This window comes from Triturus cristatus, chromosome 2_2, assembly GCF_964204655.1.
Source record: "Triturus cristatus chromosome 2_2, aTriCri1.1, whole genome shotgun sequence".
NCBI classification, from domain to species: domain Eukaryota; kingdom Metazoa; phylum Chordata; class Amphibia; order Caudata; family Salamandridae; genus Triturus; species Triturus cristatus.
Window position 1 is genome coordinate 1,090,518,937 of NC_140582.1, and position 16,874 is coordinate 1,090,535,810.

The following is a 16,874-nucleotide window of genomic DNA, read 5'->3' on the forward strand; positions in this document are numbered from 1 at the left end:
TTCACATAAAGTTAAGTTGAAAAATTTAAAGAGTGTTTGCTACACTTTATAACTGAGGTCCGCTTTTCTTAATCTGATGGTGGTATGGGCGTAGATGTAAAGGTCGTCATAATATTTCTTCTAAATCTTTACACAAATCTAACTAGTTATGCAACGTGCAGGTGTATTCCCTAAATGTTGGCCTCTCTAACGTATGTACGTTCATCGTTGGTATTTCGAGCACCCACTCAACAGAGGTAAGCCAAGCCAGAGGGGTGATCCAGCGGTCCAGGCGGGACCAACAGCCGCGGGGCCCAGGGACGAGATGTGATGCCAAACCTGCGCAAAAAAGTCCGGGTTGTCATTGTTGGGACCATATAACGCAGCCAATGTCAATTGCTGGGCCTGGAGGGTGCCATGAAGGATCACATAATGCCCCTCGGGGTCAATGGCCACCTGGGAAGTCCGCCACGGAAGCCCCCTGCGCATCAGGATAGACCTCCTTCCCCCCCGGGAGTAGTTTGAGTAAAAGGAGGACTGTATTTCGCCCCAGTGCCTGGAGAGGAGTTTGGAGGAGGTCGCAGGTGGGTCTCTTGTTGAAAACAAATGTCTACCCTATGCCGGGTGAGGTGGGCATGGAACAGGCGTGCCTTGCGGTGGTCGTTAAGACGGCGGACATTCCAGGTCCAAAGCGTGGTGTCTGTCATAGTGCCTAGTCAAGGAAATTAGTGTTGAGGGAGACTAAGAGTATGGGAGAAACCTTGTGCAGTCTGATAGAGATGCCGTGAGGAGCAAAGCATAAAGCACAGTGCAATAACATTAAAGGTACAATAGATCAGCAGAGTCAAATTACAACAAAAGCCTCATTCGGAGGCGACCGTCCCAATATCACAAAACCCCCAAAAAGGGGAATAGCATCAGATGTGCCATGAGGGCGCAATACAATCAAAGGGAGGAGTGCAATAGGACGACCTGTACGGTTTAAATGACGTGTTATGAAAGGACCACAAAGAAAAGCGTACATCAAAACAACCAATAAGACCTCAGAGGGAGGCAACAACCCCCCCAAAAAAAACCTCCCCTCCACCCACACCAACCCCCAATAAGGCTGAGATACCACCCTAACCCACCCCGGGGAACCACAACTGGGAAGGGAAAGGTCTATGTCCAAGAAGGGAATCATCCCGTGGAGGCATGGCATCACTCAGCATACACCCCTACCAAGGAGGCTGGGTGACCAAGTCATGGCAGGCAGCAGAATGAATGACATCATGGAAGTATGGGCATCAAGCCCGAAGCGTAGTTATGATGTGGAGTGCCCTACAGCGGAAGAAATGCAAAATAGGCCAAATCAAAACGTGTACCTGAGCAACATGGAGTACAACCAGCAATAGTCGAGAGTTCACAACAGTTCAGTCATTCACGCTTAAGTTGACTTCGGCAATGGCCTGAGAGTAAGCAGGAGAAGAAAGTTGCGACCGGTCCAGTTTCGTCGCGAAGGCCAGAGCCTCCTTGGGATCCGGGAAGACGAGCATCTTGGAGCCCTGCCTGACTCGCAGTTTAGCGGGATATGCAAGGGAATAGGATACTTGATGTTGTTGAAGGATCCGTTTCGCCGGGAGAAACTCACAGCGAGCAGCCTGCACCGCCATAGTGTAGTCGGGGTAGAAGGACAAGGAGTTGCCCTGATGACTAATCTCTCCTCTCTCCCTGCCCGCTCGAAGATTGGCATCGCGGTCCCTGAAGTTCAGGATTTTGGGTATGATTGGGCGAGCCGGCAGGCCAGGGGAAGGACGAGGGCCGCGGGAGCGATGGGCCCTCGTGACAATGAAGACCGAGGTTAGGACATCACCAAAAAGTTTGCGAATGAGCTGTCCCACAAAGTCCTCCATTTTTTTTTAGATATTGGTAGATTCGGACACACCCGTGACGCGGAGGTTGCTTCTGCAGGAACGCACCTCCAAATCCTAATTTTTGCTCCGGATCAGCTCAAGTATCTTATCCATCTGAAGTAGCTTTTGGTGATCATGCGTAGCGGCATCCTCCACATCAGAGACCCTAGTTTCAACATGCAGCAGACGAGCATCGTGTGAGTCAACCCCGTCCTTCGAGCTGGGCCGCAATGCCTGTGACGGAGGATTTGACGTCCAACATAATGGACTTAAGATCGTCCTCCTATGTTGGGCCCATCTCAGTCTGGGTGACCGGGCCACCCCCATCAGTGACCGCACCATCCTGGCGCATATGCCCGCGCTGATCGAAGGCAATCTTTGGCTGTTTAGGGTCGGTCTTTCCCATGGCCGGGCAGGAGTAGGTGAGCAAAGATTGCAGCGAGGGGTCCAAGTTGCAGGGCCCCGAGATGTGCAAGATGCGTCGCGGTGAGAGTAGGTGGAGCAGGCAACCTCGACTTAAGGCAAGAGTACAGGCACTTAGTGAGCAGGCAGCAGCCAAGCCGGAGATGGGAGTGTGGTGAGGGATCCACTGGCTCTTAAGGTAGCGAGTTGAAGGCTGGGCCAGAGTCGATGGTACGGTCACAGGGGACCACCGAGGAGAGGCGCCAGGAAGTCCAGGCCACGCCAGCAGCAGGGCCCAGATCTGCTGCCCAGGCCCAGTGGTAGAACTTGGCACAGCAGCGCCGTAGGAGAACGAAAGTCGGACCAGGCAGTGCCCTGGAGCGAGGTAAGTCGAGATGGCGTGGCTCCAAGTGGCAGCGATGGGGATGTCTGCAGGATTTCTGGCGGATTATCTGCTTGGCCGGCAGAGCCCACTCAGTGCCTCCATCTTGCAGCCGGCTAAGCCACGCCCCTGCATGTACATATTTAAGCCACTTCAGTGATGCTGAAACAGTCTTTTGCAAAGTGTAACTCTGTGCTATCTTTGTGTTGCTTTATTGTGCTTGAAGCTTCAGGCAGAATAGCTACAATCCAATCTGCTGTTATGCACACATCTTTGAGACCTCATTCTGATCTTATTTCAGAGAAACTGGCAATCTATACCTGGGCATCTGTTTTTGCAATAACACATTTGCTACTATACAGTTTTCATTTTTCTCATATTCTGTTCTGATACAACCTTGTTGTTCTGCTTCTAGTACATTTCTTAGATCTTTTAGTTCTTTTAAGTCATTAACATCCATTGAATTTCTATGCTAACAGGACACTATATTGTACAACTGAATTAGCATTTGTCTCTCCCATGACAATGACGACTCCCATTTGAGCAGTTATACTGCATGGTATGGTAAGAGCAATCAATTTCGAATTTTGGGCTGATGTAACTACTGAAAGTCATGAAGCTTTGACAACATAATATAAAGGGAGCACAGCGTGTGCTGCTCCTAATCTGTCATTGTTACCTTTCAAACCTGGGCAATCTACAAAATGGACATTGTTGGGCTCAATCAGACGTTCAGCCTTAAAGTCTCCCAAAACAACTTTACAAAAGGAAGGCATTATTTTCTAACTCTTTTGTGACTGACATTTACCATAGCTACTAAATTAAGGCAGCTGGGCATTTCTGTGACGTTTGGGCCAAGGGTCGTTGGGAAATACCTCACAGACCTTTGAACACATTCATGTTTCTGAACAGGCACTGAGAGTGTGGAGCCCTCACTCTCACTGCAAATTGCTGTATTTTATTTTGCATAAACTTGCACTCCTAGTGCCGAGGCGCGACACTTTTTCTCTTTCAATTCTGCTTTTGTGTAATTGTTGTCCAATGGAAGCGGATCAGACACATCCATGTGTGTCAGCCTCAGTAAAGGATTAGCCACTAGGGAAATGTTTGGTAACCACTCACTATAGCAGCCAACCATTTCCAAAAAACATCCTGACTTCTTTCTGAATTTGAGGTGGATTCATCTGATGAATTATCTCCACTCTCTCTGGTGACACCTTTCTAGCTCCTTTTTCAATTGTGTCCCAGACATTCATCTTCTTTTTGCCAGTATTCCGGACTATTCTCATGCAATAGCACTGTGACCTAAACTTGCCAAAAAGCAATAACAGTAAGCCATTCTTCAGCACATGGGATGTGAAAGAATATATTGGCTGGATTCTGTACCATAGGACAACCTAGAAAAGTTATACTGCTACACTCCTGCATTATTCTGTTCTTTTCATTTAGTTTATGTGAACCTGTGATCAGAAAGTTACATAAACTTGCAATCAATTCCATCAAAAAAATCCTTTACTGAGTTTATCTCCAATTATTAGTAAAATTTCTGCAACCCGATAGAGTTCTTTAACACGTCATCTGGCTCTAATTTGAATAAGACATGTTCTGCATGTTTTATAAATCTGACATCTTTCTCTGTGAACTCCCTTACTTCTGTGTTTATTATTTCTTTCAAACCATAATGTAATTTTTCAACTGTCATTTCTGCTATAGCTGTCTCTTGTAGGGCTATTTTAAAATGCACATCCTCATCGGGAATCTCATAATTAACATCTGGTGCGCACCACACTTGACAATAGCCACTCGCTTTGGTAGTGTTAATGCAGTCGGAAAATTTTGAACTAACTCTCCATGCTGTCTCCACAATTGTATGCAATGTGGTAATAGCATAAGCTGCAGTCGTGGTGCCATCGTGTAGCTTAAAACAAGATCCATCTACATACAATTTACCCTGAGCATCAGACAGGGGCATGTCAGTCAGGTCCACTCGACCCTTTGTATGTTCTTCAGTGGTAAAAATACAGTCACGTATATCACTAGGCTGTTCAGAGGGTAATGGCAACAAAGTAGCTGGATTCAAGGTCCGGCAGCTTTTAAGTTTAATGTGTGTTGCTAACAAAGTGAGTTTGTACCCGGTAAGACAAGCACTCTTCAAATGTTGTGTCTTAGTCTGGCTCAATAATACAATGGTGAACAAAATCCGTCAATTTATGATCCAGTACAAGTCCTGCTGATTGTCTTATTGAAATGGCAGTTGCTTCCACGGCCTTCAGGCAACCAGAGAGTGCCCTGGCCACATATACGTTTTGCATTTAAAGTTTTTTTTTTTTTTTTTTTTTTTTTTTTTTGAAACCGTTTATTGCAATCTCAAATATATACAGGTATGGGCCTACAACCTTCCGGCCGGCCGCTAAAGTGACAGAAGCAAATGACATACATACAATGAGGCACTTGGCTTTGCAGAGACGATAAAGCAGGAGGTATCAACAACGTGGGCCACATGACTCTGAGCCCACAATACGGTTTCGTTTTATACAACACAACAACATAAAACCACACCCGCAAGGCAACCCACGATCGAGAATGACGACACGTGCTCCTCAAGTGGGGGACCCCAACCATCCAAAGAAATCCAGAGAGGGGAAGGGAAACAGATCCGGGACTGGGAGAACAATGTGCCCGGGGCTGAGGGAGGGGGTCAACTAGGGGGATGGAGCTGGTGAGGCGGGAGGCAACAACGGTGGCTCGCAGATACCCCCGTGCATTTAAAGTTTAACCCTTCTCTCATCTCTTTCTACACTTTCTTCGTGTGCTTTTAATTGTAATTCTTTAATTTTCTGTACAATAGTCTGTTCTTCAAATTTCTTCCTATCCTTTTCTTCTTTAATCTTTTTCTGTTTAATTTGTTTTCCCCATAACCCTACGGCATCAAACATACTCTGCCTACTTTTTCTCTTAAAGAGCTGCTCTTCTACATATTGCAGTTTATTTAAATCAAAGGTACCATTTAAGTGGCCACTTTAAACGGGCATCTGCCTTCTTATATTTGTTCCACAATGTGCTGAACAGTATGGAAGTACTGTATGTGTTGCAACAACAACATAATGCACAACCAATTTGCTCCTACCTGATCGCAGTACTCCAACTCCCACCTGCCGATCCTCTGATCAATAGCTCACCTTCAAAATGCCAACCGAAGAGCCCCAGTTGAGACACACAACCGCCACGAAGGTCCGGTCGATAAGCTGAAAATCACCTTGGCCGCAAGAGCAAGTCTCAGTCTGTGGGGCGCCCCTTAGTGTTTCTGTCCTGTCGAAACGACCTCCTTCTGGTCCAGCTGTGTCCTCCAATGGGGCCTCATGGTGCCGGTGCCAACTGTAGAAGTGAGATCTCATCTGTCTCACTGGTGCAGGGCCACCCTTGGTCTACATGTTCAACACTGGAGTTGAACAAGGATCAACACTGGAGTGGAACAAAACACAAGTTTATTACATCACATGAGAGAGTCCGTCGTACAGACACTACAAGTGCCTGAGAGGGAACTGATCAGCATGGTTTCAAACCTATCTTTTGTACATTGTTGGTACAGTAAGACAAGCACTGAAACCCCTTTGTCATTGTTACCCAACCCCTTACACAATGATTACATGCTGAACTGATGAATCCTGATAAACCCCTACCCACGTCAACTTTGTAGATAGGCAGGGGTGGGTACAGGCATTGGTGGGCTTGTAGACAGGAACATCTGTGTGCTTAGGGCCTTAGGGCAGGGCAGTGCCTCTACTCTGGCACGTGAGCATTATCAGCACCACCAGATTTCAGTTAACATGTAACTTCTGACTTTGTAAACCGAGGCCCCACAGAAACACAAAATGGGTATAGGCTTACTTAACAGAATACATTTTTTACCGTTCAACAATAATAATGAATCAGCTGTGGACTTGGGTTAAACACAGCCTTCCGAGCTTTTTGGGCCACATTATGAGATCCGTGTTCATCGTAAATACCTGAAGTGCCTGTGTATTTCCTTGGGGACCAGATCACTATGACAGACCGTCTGTTAATAGTAATAATTTTTTTTTTATAAGTGTGTTTTTTCGAAAGTGACAGCAAAACGCACCTTGAGTCTTCAAATTGAAAGCTTCTGCTTCTCAAACTGTGTGGCAGAAGTGGCCATACCTACAGTTGTGAGCAAAATAGTGAAATGATTTTGCCTTCAATGCTTTCCTTAAATCCTCCTTCCTTTGACCCCAGTCAGAATTTAACAATGTAAAGAAAATTGTTACTCTTAATTTTTTCATTGTAACTTTTAAAATTCTGTATGTAGAAGCTAAGCATTCAAATTGTTTAATATAGTCTGAATCTTGTACCTGTTTGTGGATTATGACATGCATTTTTTTCAGTTCTTAACACTTAAATTTTCTGGTCTTGAATAGGGATGTGCAGATGTAAATTGCTCGGCAGCGACTGAGATGATTTAATGGCTATTAGTAGTCTAATGCAACGTTTTTTGTTTTTTTTCCCCGCACACCAGAAATACAAAAGCTTGGTGGACAATGTTGGATTGGGATCTATTACAGCGGTGCAGTTTCTCGGGGAAGATGGAAAAGCATTTCTGTCTGACCACCTTTTAAAACCTTTGCAGGTAATTATTCTGCAGTTCAATTTGAAAATCCAGATTATTTAACAAGTTTCATATTGTGTAGCTACAGCAGTCACATTTCAGCAGTGACCTCTAAAATAAACAGTTTGCTTATACGCCCAAATTAACTTTTCCTTGAACTTGGGTTGGTTTAATTCCTGATGTAGATTTCCGTGTTTCTGGCTTCGAAATTACTGTGAAGTGCATGTGTTTTCTTCGGCTAATCCGTCATTCTTACTTGGATATAAAGTCTGTGCAAACTGAATTATAATTTTTTTTTTTTTTTATCCTTTGCAATGATTTTGTAAACCTCAAATCACCAGATTTTCCTACTCGTAATGAAAGTTCTAGTTATTTAGGCCATAATTGGTTTGCTGTGCTGCATTTTGGGTTAAGCATGCTATTGTACTACGAGATTATCATATAAAATGGGCAATTGCAAACCTACTTCTGATGTTTTTTAGCTTAAAAGATGTTGTAAAAGTTAGGATGAATGCATATTTACAACAGGAGTATCTAGTGTCTGTCCAGGTGCAAATAAACTGAATAACTCATTTAGGTAGTCAGTTGTTCCAAAACTCTTACTTGTATTTAGCCTCCCCGGAAGTATGTTGGATACTCCCGATTTACAGCATATCTTGCATAGTTACTTGAACAACATTAATCTTTAGTATGAAATGGAGATCACAGTAATTTCTATAATAAAACATAAGTTTTGAATTGTTTTCTAATTTGTTTTTGTTTCGTTAATTGAGGAATAGGCTTAGGAGGGCGACTGTCCAATTTTTACACCTTAGGTTAGCTTGTTTTGGAATCTGAAAGTGATATTTGTGAGGGCTAGTAAGTGGCTATATGTGTTGCAAGTACAAATTCTGTCTTGCTATTCATGAGTAGGTGAATGGCATGAAACGGTTATATTTTTTTTTATATAGGATGTGTCCAGTCTAAAGCACTCCCTGCTGGATAATAGAAGTGTGAATGAAGAAATTCAAGATTTACTCAATAAAAGTTTGGATGAAAGCCACTTGTTTCAAGGTAAGTTTTGATTGGGATACCACCTACTTCTTTTTAAGCTGGCATTAACAGACACTATAGGGTATGGTTGAAAAAACGCCTATTGTCCTCTTACTAAAATCTTACTGGTGCTTAAAGCCCGCCTATTGGTTATTATTCATTGGCTTTGTCACTTATTTACTTGATTCTTATTAGATGGCTTTTCCTGGCTTTCTTGTTGGTCTCACCCTCTACCCATTCACTGCTCGGTTTCATGGGGGCTACTTTTTTTTCTATTTGCTGAAGCACTCTGCTAAAGTTGCCATCTAGACGCTAGAAGTAAGGGTGCGGGTAGTGCTGACTGACTCCGAAAATAACCTAAGCAGAAACTATTAAAGTGAACGAGCAGTGCTTTCGAAGACCGGTTTAATTTCAGGATATGTGTTGACATTGATGCTTGTTCTTTTAGAAGAGATATTGGTGTTTACAAAATCCTCTCATTTTGCAGTTAAAGAAAAGTAAACTGTGACAATCTTGCTGGGGTGCATGGAGTGTGAAAAGAAAGGCATTATGATGTCATTTTCCTAACTACTTTAAAATACCTGCAGGCTGACTGTACAAATATTTAAAAATCTATCCGCTCCAAGGAATCCACAAATTAGGTACCTTTTTTAATTCTGATGTGTGATAGAAACATTATTTTAAAAGTATAAAAACAATTCAACACTTTACTTGATGATGTGCTGATAATAGTCACTGAAACCAGGTTTCCACTCATACTCTGTGCGCTGTTTAGTTTTCAGTAAAATGTACGTCTGTTCTAACTGAGTGTACGTTTCATGAGGAAATGTGGTTCGTAAATGAAATGAAAGGGCTCCACCCACACACACTTTAGTCAAATATGCACTCTAAAATGCACCATCCAACACATACTACACCCATATCACAGCTGAATAGGCCTGGTTGATTTGCTCCATTTGTTCTTTGTTTGAGACTTGAATTTTTCACAATGCGTAGGACTTTTTTTTTTTTTTTTTTTTTTTTTTTTGTTTTTAACTGACATTTTCAAAAATACAACAAAACAACCAGTTGCAAACATAGCCAGTCATTTGCTTATACAATACAGAATTCTCGTTCCGTAACAGTCATGTGAGTATCTACTACATATGTATACCTGATCGCTCCTACATATAGTCCCAACATCACAATAGGTAGTTCCCTTAGAGAGAATGCAGCGATATCATCAATACAATAAATCGGAGCAGGCCAAATCGTATTCAGAATTAGACAACCAGAAAATTTGAAAGGCATATACTATAACCAGACACACTTGCATATTTGCTCTATCCCCAACCTGTATGCCGCAGTCTACCCCCCCCCCCCCAAACTCTCATATGATTATTACTAAAGTACCTCTGTAGCAGTTGTCTCTATGTTCACGGGCCCACCCCACAAATGGTTCCCATATGCTCCCAGAAGGTGGTCAATTGTGAGTGGCCAAACATCACATCTGCTATCCAGTCAGTTTTGGATGGGACCCGCTTACTTCCCCAGTGCATGGTGACCCGCCTTTTAGCAAAAAGGAGCAACAGTGCGTGCAGCTTCCGACTTAGCAGGAGTGGTTTTAACATACCCTAGCAGTCCCTGTATAGGATTAGGCTCTCCTGCCTGCCCAATTATTTGGTGAATTATATGAAATACATCGAGCCAGTGTTTTTCTAACCTCGGGTAGTCCCTAGCAACATGTAAAAAAACCGGCTGGGGCCCTCCCACATTTCCAGCAACTGTCGTAGTCTTTGAGACCTATATGATGCAGGTTAATAGGTGTTCTGTAGAATCTATGTAGGAATTTAAAATGGACTAATCGGAGCTTATAATTAGGGGAGAGAGCTGTGAGTTGGCCACAACAATAAAGCCACTGGTTCTCTGTGAGCGGGGTCTGTAAGTCATCATTCCATACCTGTAGTGCCCGTGATTTTGTCAAGGGGGCTGAATTCTGCAAGTGGTTGTCTATTCTGGTGATTAGTCAGCGAGGGGAGGTCGACTTGAGAACATTTTCTAGTGCGCTGAGGGTGGGTGGGGCTCCCGGGAAAGTGTCATGTATGGACCGACACGGCAGTATAATGTTGCCGGATTCGCGCCGTAAGTGGTTCGATCGCGAATAGCAAGGGGTATAGCGGGCATCCCTGCCTCGTTCCACGCGAGATACTAAAGGGTGCCGAGATGAGACCATTCACTCTCACACGTGCCAGTGGTCGCGTGTAAAGCAGACGTATTAAATTTATAAATAACGGACTGAAACCCATACGACCAAGGATCGCAAATAAGTATTGCCATTCTCGAGTATCGAATGCTTTTGTAGCATCTAAGGATACAACTGCTGCCTGTAATTCTGGGTGCAAATAATGCAATACCGAGAATAAAGTCCTAAGATTTTGAGAGGTGAACCTCCCGGGGATAAACCCCGATTGGTCCGGATGGTCCACCAATGGGATCAAGGATTGCAACCAGTTAGCGATGAGCTTTGCCAATATTTGAACGTCCACATTTATCAGTGATAGTGGCCTATAGGAGTCTAGTTCATCCTCGGGCTTCCCAGGTTTTAAAAGGGTAATTATAATAGCCTCCCGCACAGACAGTGGCAGGACAACTGTTTCGCGGGCTTCCTCAAAGTTCAAATAGGCGGAGTGCTAATTCTTCAACATAGGCTTTGTCAAAGGTGGTTGATGGACGTCTGAGTCGGGGGCTTTGTTTAACGGTAGACTTTTAAAGACTTGGGCCACGTCATCCGCTGTAAATGGGAAATCCAAATATTCCCTGTAACCATTACTCAGCCATAGCAACTCGAGAGAGTCCAGGAATGGCAGCAGCCCCTCTGGGCTGGAGCTCTGTGTAGTGGTATAGAGCTGAGAATAAAAAATGGAGAACTCATCAAGTATAGCTTTCTGACCCCTGATTATAGAGTGGTCCGCAGCCTTCAATTCAGTGACAAATGTAGAGGATCTTGGGGGTCGCAGCATTGCCGCCAGAGTCCTCCCAGGTCTATCGCCCTCTCCATACCTCCTAGCCTGAACATGCTTACCTAAGAATTTGACTTCTCTGTTCGCTTCTTATTCAAATTCCAGTAGTTTTTTTTTTCAGCGAGGCCATAGTGGTGAGCTCGCCAGTGGTATAGAATTTTTGTTCCAAGTCACTGATCTGTTTCTCAAATGAGTTCAGAGTCCCCCGGATGGCCCTCAACACTCTGGCCTGTCTTGCTATACAGTTGCCTCTTATCACAGATTTGAAGGCTTCCCATAGCGTAGTCACCGTGTCCACAGATATCGTGTTGAGGGAAAAGTAATCATTAATATCGCCTCTAATTTCTTCTTTAAAGGCGTCTTCTAAAAGAGCGTCTTGGGGCAATCTCTAGGTATACATCCAAGGTATGGAATTATGGAATGTGGTAATTCCAAACTCAATAGACAGGGTGCATGATCTGAAAGGGATCGGGAAGGTGCAAGACCTCTCTCGACCATGTAGTTACATCGCGGGATACTAACCAAAAATCAAGCCGCGACCATGCCTTATGATATTCTGAAATGCACGTGCCCTCCCTAATCGCCGGATGTTTCGATTTTTTTTTTTTTTTTTTTTTTTTTTTCCCCCCCCGCCTCCAAATGTCCACCAAGTCACCATCTGATAGAATGGCTTGCAATGTAGCGCTATCTAGAGGGTGTATGCGCGAGATATCCCCTTCATATCTAGTTTGTTATCGAGAATGGCATTAAAGTCCCCTCCCCAGATGAGTGTTGCAATTTGTCGCTTTCACTTTAGCCCATACAGTTTGGAAAAATTCAGATGTCTGTATTGGGGCATATACCGCAACTATCACCATTGGACTGCCAGCTAGGGTACCTTGTATGATTACATATCTACCGTCAGGGTCTAGTTGTTGCTCGTCTGCCTTCCAATCCATTCTGCGTCTCATCAGCACAGTAACGCCACTTGCGTAGTTGGAGTATACAGAGGAATAAATCACTCCCCATCTGCTGTGGCGCAATCTAGGTGAGGTAGGAATACTTAAATGTGTCTCCTGCAGCAGGCAAACATCAATATTGTGTCTAAGTAAATACGAATGCACCAACCTGGCTTTCCTACCATTGTTTAACCCTCGAATGTTCCAGGTAAGGAAATTGAACGAGGTCATTGGGTGGTTACGTTAATATAATGCAACATCATTAAGAGCAGAGCATATTGTCATAGATATCATAGATATTTTCACATGCCAAGTAGCATACAAATAGAAAAGATTAGATCTGGCTAACATTACAACCCCAACCCACCACCCACTCCAACCCCCCAATCAGGTTGCAGAATTCCCATCCCGAACAACACCAAACCTACACCTACTAGTGGGAGCTCTCCTGCAGGGGCGCAGTGTAGCCGGCATACTCCACCCCCGCCCCCCCCCCCCCCGATTACTCGGGGTGGCCAAGAGCATTACGATGAGCCATACCTATCTTTCCGTAACATTAAAAAAAAAAATACCCAAACCCACGGGATTGTGTGCTGCAAACATGTATTTGCCACGACAGTCCCCAATCTATACTAATTTTAAGCTGCTTCTGCTAGCTCTGTCAACTTTAGGGGCAGATGTGGAGCCCACACAACCAATAACCAATTGTGTCAGTACTGTATATAAAAAAAACAACAATAAGAAACAAGCATATATATCGCACTGCCCAGTTGCAACAATGAAAAAAGCCAAACCATGTTCGTGGGAGTTATCCTTGAATAGTCCAAGGGGGCCGCAGGATTAAGACCTATATCAATCATTGTTGCTTAAACCGTTCTCTTCAGTAGCCAATTCTTTAGGAGGTTGTTTAGATGCCTCCCCCCCCCCCCCCCCCTCACCCCCCCCCCCGATATGTTTTGCGAATTTGAAGGCCGATTTAGCATCCTTAAAGAAATGAGTCCTCATAAATTATTTAAGCTTGGCGGAATAAAGGAGTGCATACGGCGGTCGAGGGCCCAAAGCATGGTGCGCCCCCTCCACGGCGAAGACTGAAGAAAGGTGCGGGTCAAATAATTTGTGTAGCAAGTCTGCCACGTAGGTCTCCATCTTAGCAATGGCTGTCGTCTCCGGTATGCCAGTAATACGGAGGTTTTCGTCGAGACCTGGTCTCCAAACCCTCATTTTTAGCTCAAATGACACCAAGGACTTTGGCCATCTGGAGGAGTTGTTCATTCGTCTCCACTTGGAATTTGTGATAATGTGAGGCCCTGTTCTCCAGCACATTCAGCCTTGTCTCATGTGTCCCCACTTGCATCTTCACAGCGTCTAATTGGGAGGTCAACATGTCCAACTTGGAGTCTATAGTTTGCAAACTGGACCTCATTTCGAGCATTAAAGTGCGTAGATCTTCTCCCTGGACCTCCGATTGTGGGTCTGGTGGCCTCTCCGCACCTGCCTCCGAATCATGTTCTGTGAGCCTTGTGTTTCTCCGCTGCTTGAAGATTAACTTTTGTTGTTTTGGGTCTTGTTTACCCATGACAGTCAGTATCCGTCTGGGATTTAAGACGTGCCCTGCACCAGTCTATTGTGGTTCGATACAGAAATGTTCAGGCCGGGCCACACCTACTACCTACCACCCACTTGATCGGAGCAGCAGCGGCCTAGGCATACATTGCCATTGCGCAATCGGTAAAGACCTCCTGAGCAGGCACACAATCCTCAGTCGTGGCCCCCGGTCCCAGGCAACGCCTATGGTGTTTCTATTTCAGGGGGAGGGAGTGCAGCAGTATGTCCAAGCAATGTGAAAGTTTATTCCCAGGCTAGGAGGCACTTTCCGGCCCTAATATATCGGCCACATATAGTAGCAGGAGTAGTCACTTATCCCTCCGCAGGGCACTAGAGGCAGGTGCAGTGTCTCCGTTCCCTTGCCAGTAGTGCAGTGCTGCCTCAGTCTTCCTACCGCCCCCCACGGAAGGCCGCAGATCTCACATCCAGTACTGTAGCCGCCTCATGCAGCGCCGATGTGCATCCACCGTGGTCTTGTCCTGTAGGTGTCGGGCGGCTATTTACCACACTGCGCATTCACAAGGCCCCTCCGCCGGGTATATGTAATGGCCGTCTCACTCCCCTATCTCTACTACCGCCGTATCTGCTGTGAGGGCCCATCTTCCCTCTGCCGCCCTCTTACCGTTGGAGGACGCCACTCCGCATTGCAGGTCTGATTCGGAGTCTTCTTAACCCCCTGCGGCTCTGATCCGACAGAATTCTTTTTGAGGTGCAGCAGCGTGTCTGTAGCTGCATGTCGCGATCACAGCCTGCCGCATCCGTGGCCTAAATTTCTGCGCTGGCCGCTTCCTTTGCTTCACACCGGCGATCGACCAGCATCCCCCTCAGTTCAGGGCTCGCTCGCCACCTTCCTGGGCACATCCATAGGCGATCAACGGCTCAACGTGTTCGTGACTCCCTGGGCTATCCTCGTGGGGTATTTTAGTTCGGCATGTGCCCATCAATGAAACGGATATTTTCAGGATTTTGTCTTGGCCAGCGGAGCTCGCCTAGCTAGCGGCCATTTTGCAGCATGGCAAGCCACGCTCCTCAATGCATAGGGCTTTTGTGATATAATATTGTTGGCACGACTCTTGCTCTAAAAATTGTTCCAGCACCACTGAGTGCACATGGATTCCAGTTGTCTGTCTCATGTGCATCTCCCTACTTCCCATTGTCAGTGTTGCTCTCTTGTCTCTGTAGTTCTCTCCCCTAGATGCTGTTTTGTTCATGTGCTGCTCTCACTCTAATTCTATTCCTTCCAGTGCTGCTGCTCTTGTCCTTCTCCTGCTTCCCCACCCATGTTCTGTTGCTCGAGTGGAGGGCCCTGTTCCCCCACCCATGCTCAGTTGCTCGAGAGGAGGGGGCCTGTTCCCACCTCCATTGCATCGCACGGTCCTCAGCTTGAAGCATGTCAGTCTCCTCATCTTGTCTCAGGCAGATATGCAAGGCAGCAAAGTGACCATCATGTCCGGTAGTCCCCCCGCAATAAGCGCACACAAAGACCTTGATAGGCGATCCTGTCCTTCCTCTGGTTCTGTGCCCAAGGTTTGTGGGGGGCAAGTCCTGTGGGAAAAGACTTATCTGACTTGGTGCTGTCCATAACTTATAATACCCGCAAGTCTGTACTTTGGCCATCCTGGATGGTTTCTGGTGTTGCTGCAGAGGCTCTAGTATGCCGTTACTAGAGTAGTGACGGATGAACCCAGATAAGAGGACAACTTGATGATGCTTCACAGTCTGCACTGGCTGTGCTACTAGTGGAGGAAAAAGTTGAGTGTAAAGCGCCAGTCGGTACAAACCAGGAACATACCATGGCTGCCTGTCCTGAAGGACCATCTTAAATGCTCTTTTTCTAGATGTATAATCTCCTCAAATGCCTTTCTCCTCGCAGTACCTCAGTTTCATAAAATTAGAATGTGCTGTGTTCTTGTGCAGGCCTGTGCCCTCTGGAGCAGCAGCCCATTAAGAAATGTGAGATTGGGGGAGGAGCCAAGATGGCGATCGGGACGGCAGCGTAGGCTCCCGGCTCCGTGAACCTCCGCATCCCGCACAAATATCCTGCATGAGATCCTTAGCCAGCGCTATATGCCCGTGTTGGTGGTTGAGAGCGGCAACCGATCGCGTGATTCTGAAGTTTCTAGCGGCGATACCGCCGGAGAAATGTTCATCTGAAGTTTGCGGCCTGTGCAACCCCGGAACCGGGACCTCGGGTGGACAACATGGCCGGGCGGCAGTTCAACAACAGCGGCCATTGGTGACTGGGTGGAGTCGGAATACCGGAGCGGTGCGGATATTGGCCTGAATTTCGCCGTGGTCATTCCTACCGCTGGGCGTAACGGAACGAGTGCACGCCCGAGGTGGCAATTCCAAGACTATTCGGTAATTGCCTGAGCCCTCGCCAGTGAGCTGCTCGGACGCTGCCTGTAATTCGCCCCGATTTTCGCGGGCTGCTCCCGGATTTTCGCGGGCGCTGGTCCAGGGTGAGGATGACTGTTACCTGTGACCACATACTGGATACATATTTTGTCTGCCCCCGGAACCCTGTTTGCAGTGACATGGAACTTGATGCGCTTGTGCTTAAGTCCCGGTCCCAATCTGGGGTGGAACTACCCTGCGGCCATCTTGATAGGATGGATTCTATCATCCTGTACACTGGGTCTCCGCAAGATCGGGAGTGTGTGGCTAAGAGGAGCGTAGCGGCGCGGGCGCGGGGAGCTGTGCTGGGGTACGGTGACCTTATCGAAGCTCTCGGTGCCCTTCGTTCCACCCTGGTTCACGGCGCCTGGGTATTGGGGAGAAAGCTTGATGGTATAGCGTCAGCGTCGGAACAGTTGCGATCTGCCTGTCCCCAGGTACACAAGGACTTGTTTCACTTCACACAGGAGGACAGTGTCGTGGCCGCCCCTGTGAATAGGGGAAAGCTGGCAACTCCGGACAATGTGCCAACGTGTGGTCGGCTGGCTGTAGGTCTGGACTGTTCCGGAGGTTTTAGACTTGAGCAGAAGGTGGTGGCTTTGTCCCACGCACAGCCTCCGGCGA

At 46.3% G+C, this 16,874-nt stretch overlaps 1 protein-coding gene across 1 annotated transcript in view; it reads left to right on the forward strand.

Moving 5' to 3' along the window:
* Nucleotides 1-16,874, forward strand: part of KDM3A (lysine demethylase 3A) — a 390,851-nt gene that overhangs the window by 58,390 nt on the left and 315,587 nt on the right. The window contains exons 3-4 of the mRNA XM_085642629.1: nt 7,190-7,300; nt 8,230-8,332. Of these exons, the coding sequence (XP_085498755.1) occupies nt 7,190-7,300; nt 8,230-8,332 (214 nt within the window). The remainder of the gene's footprint in view (nt 1-7,189; nt 7,301-8,229; nt 8,333-16,874) is intronic.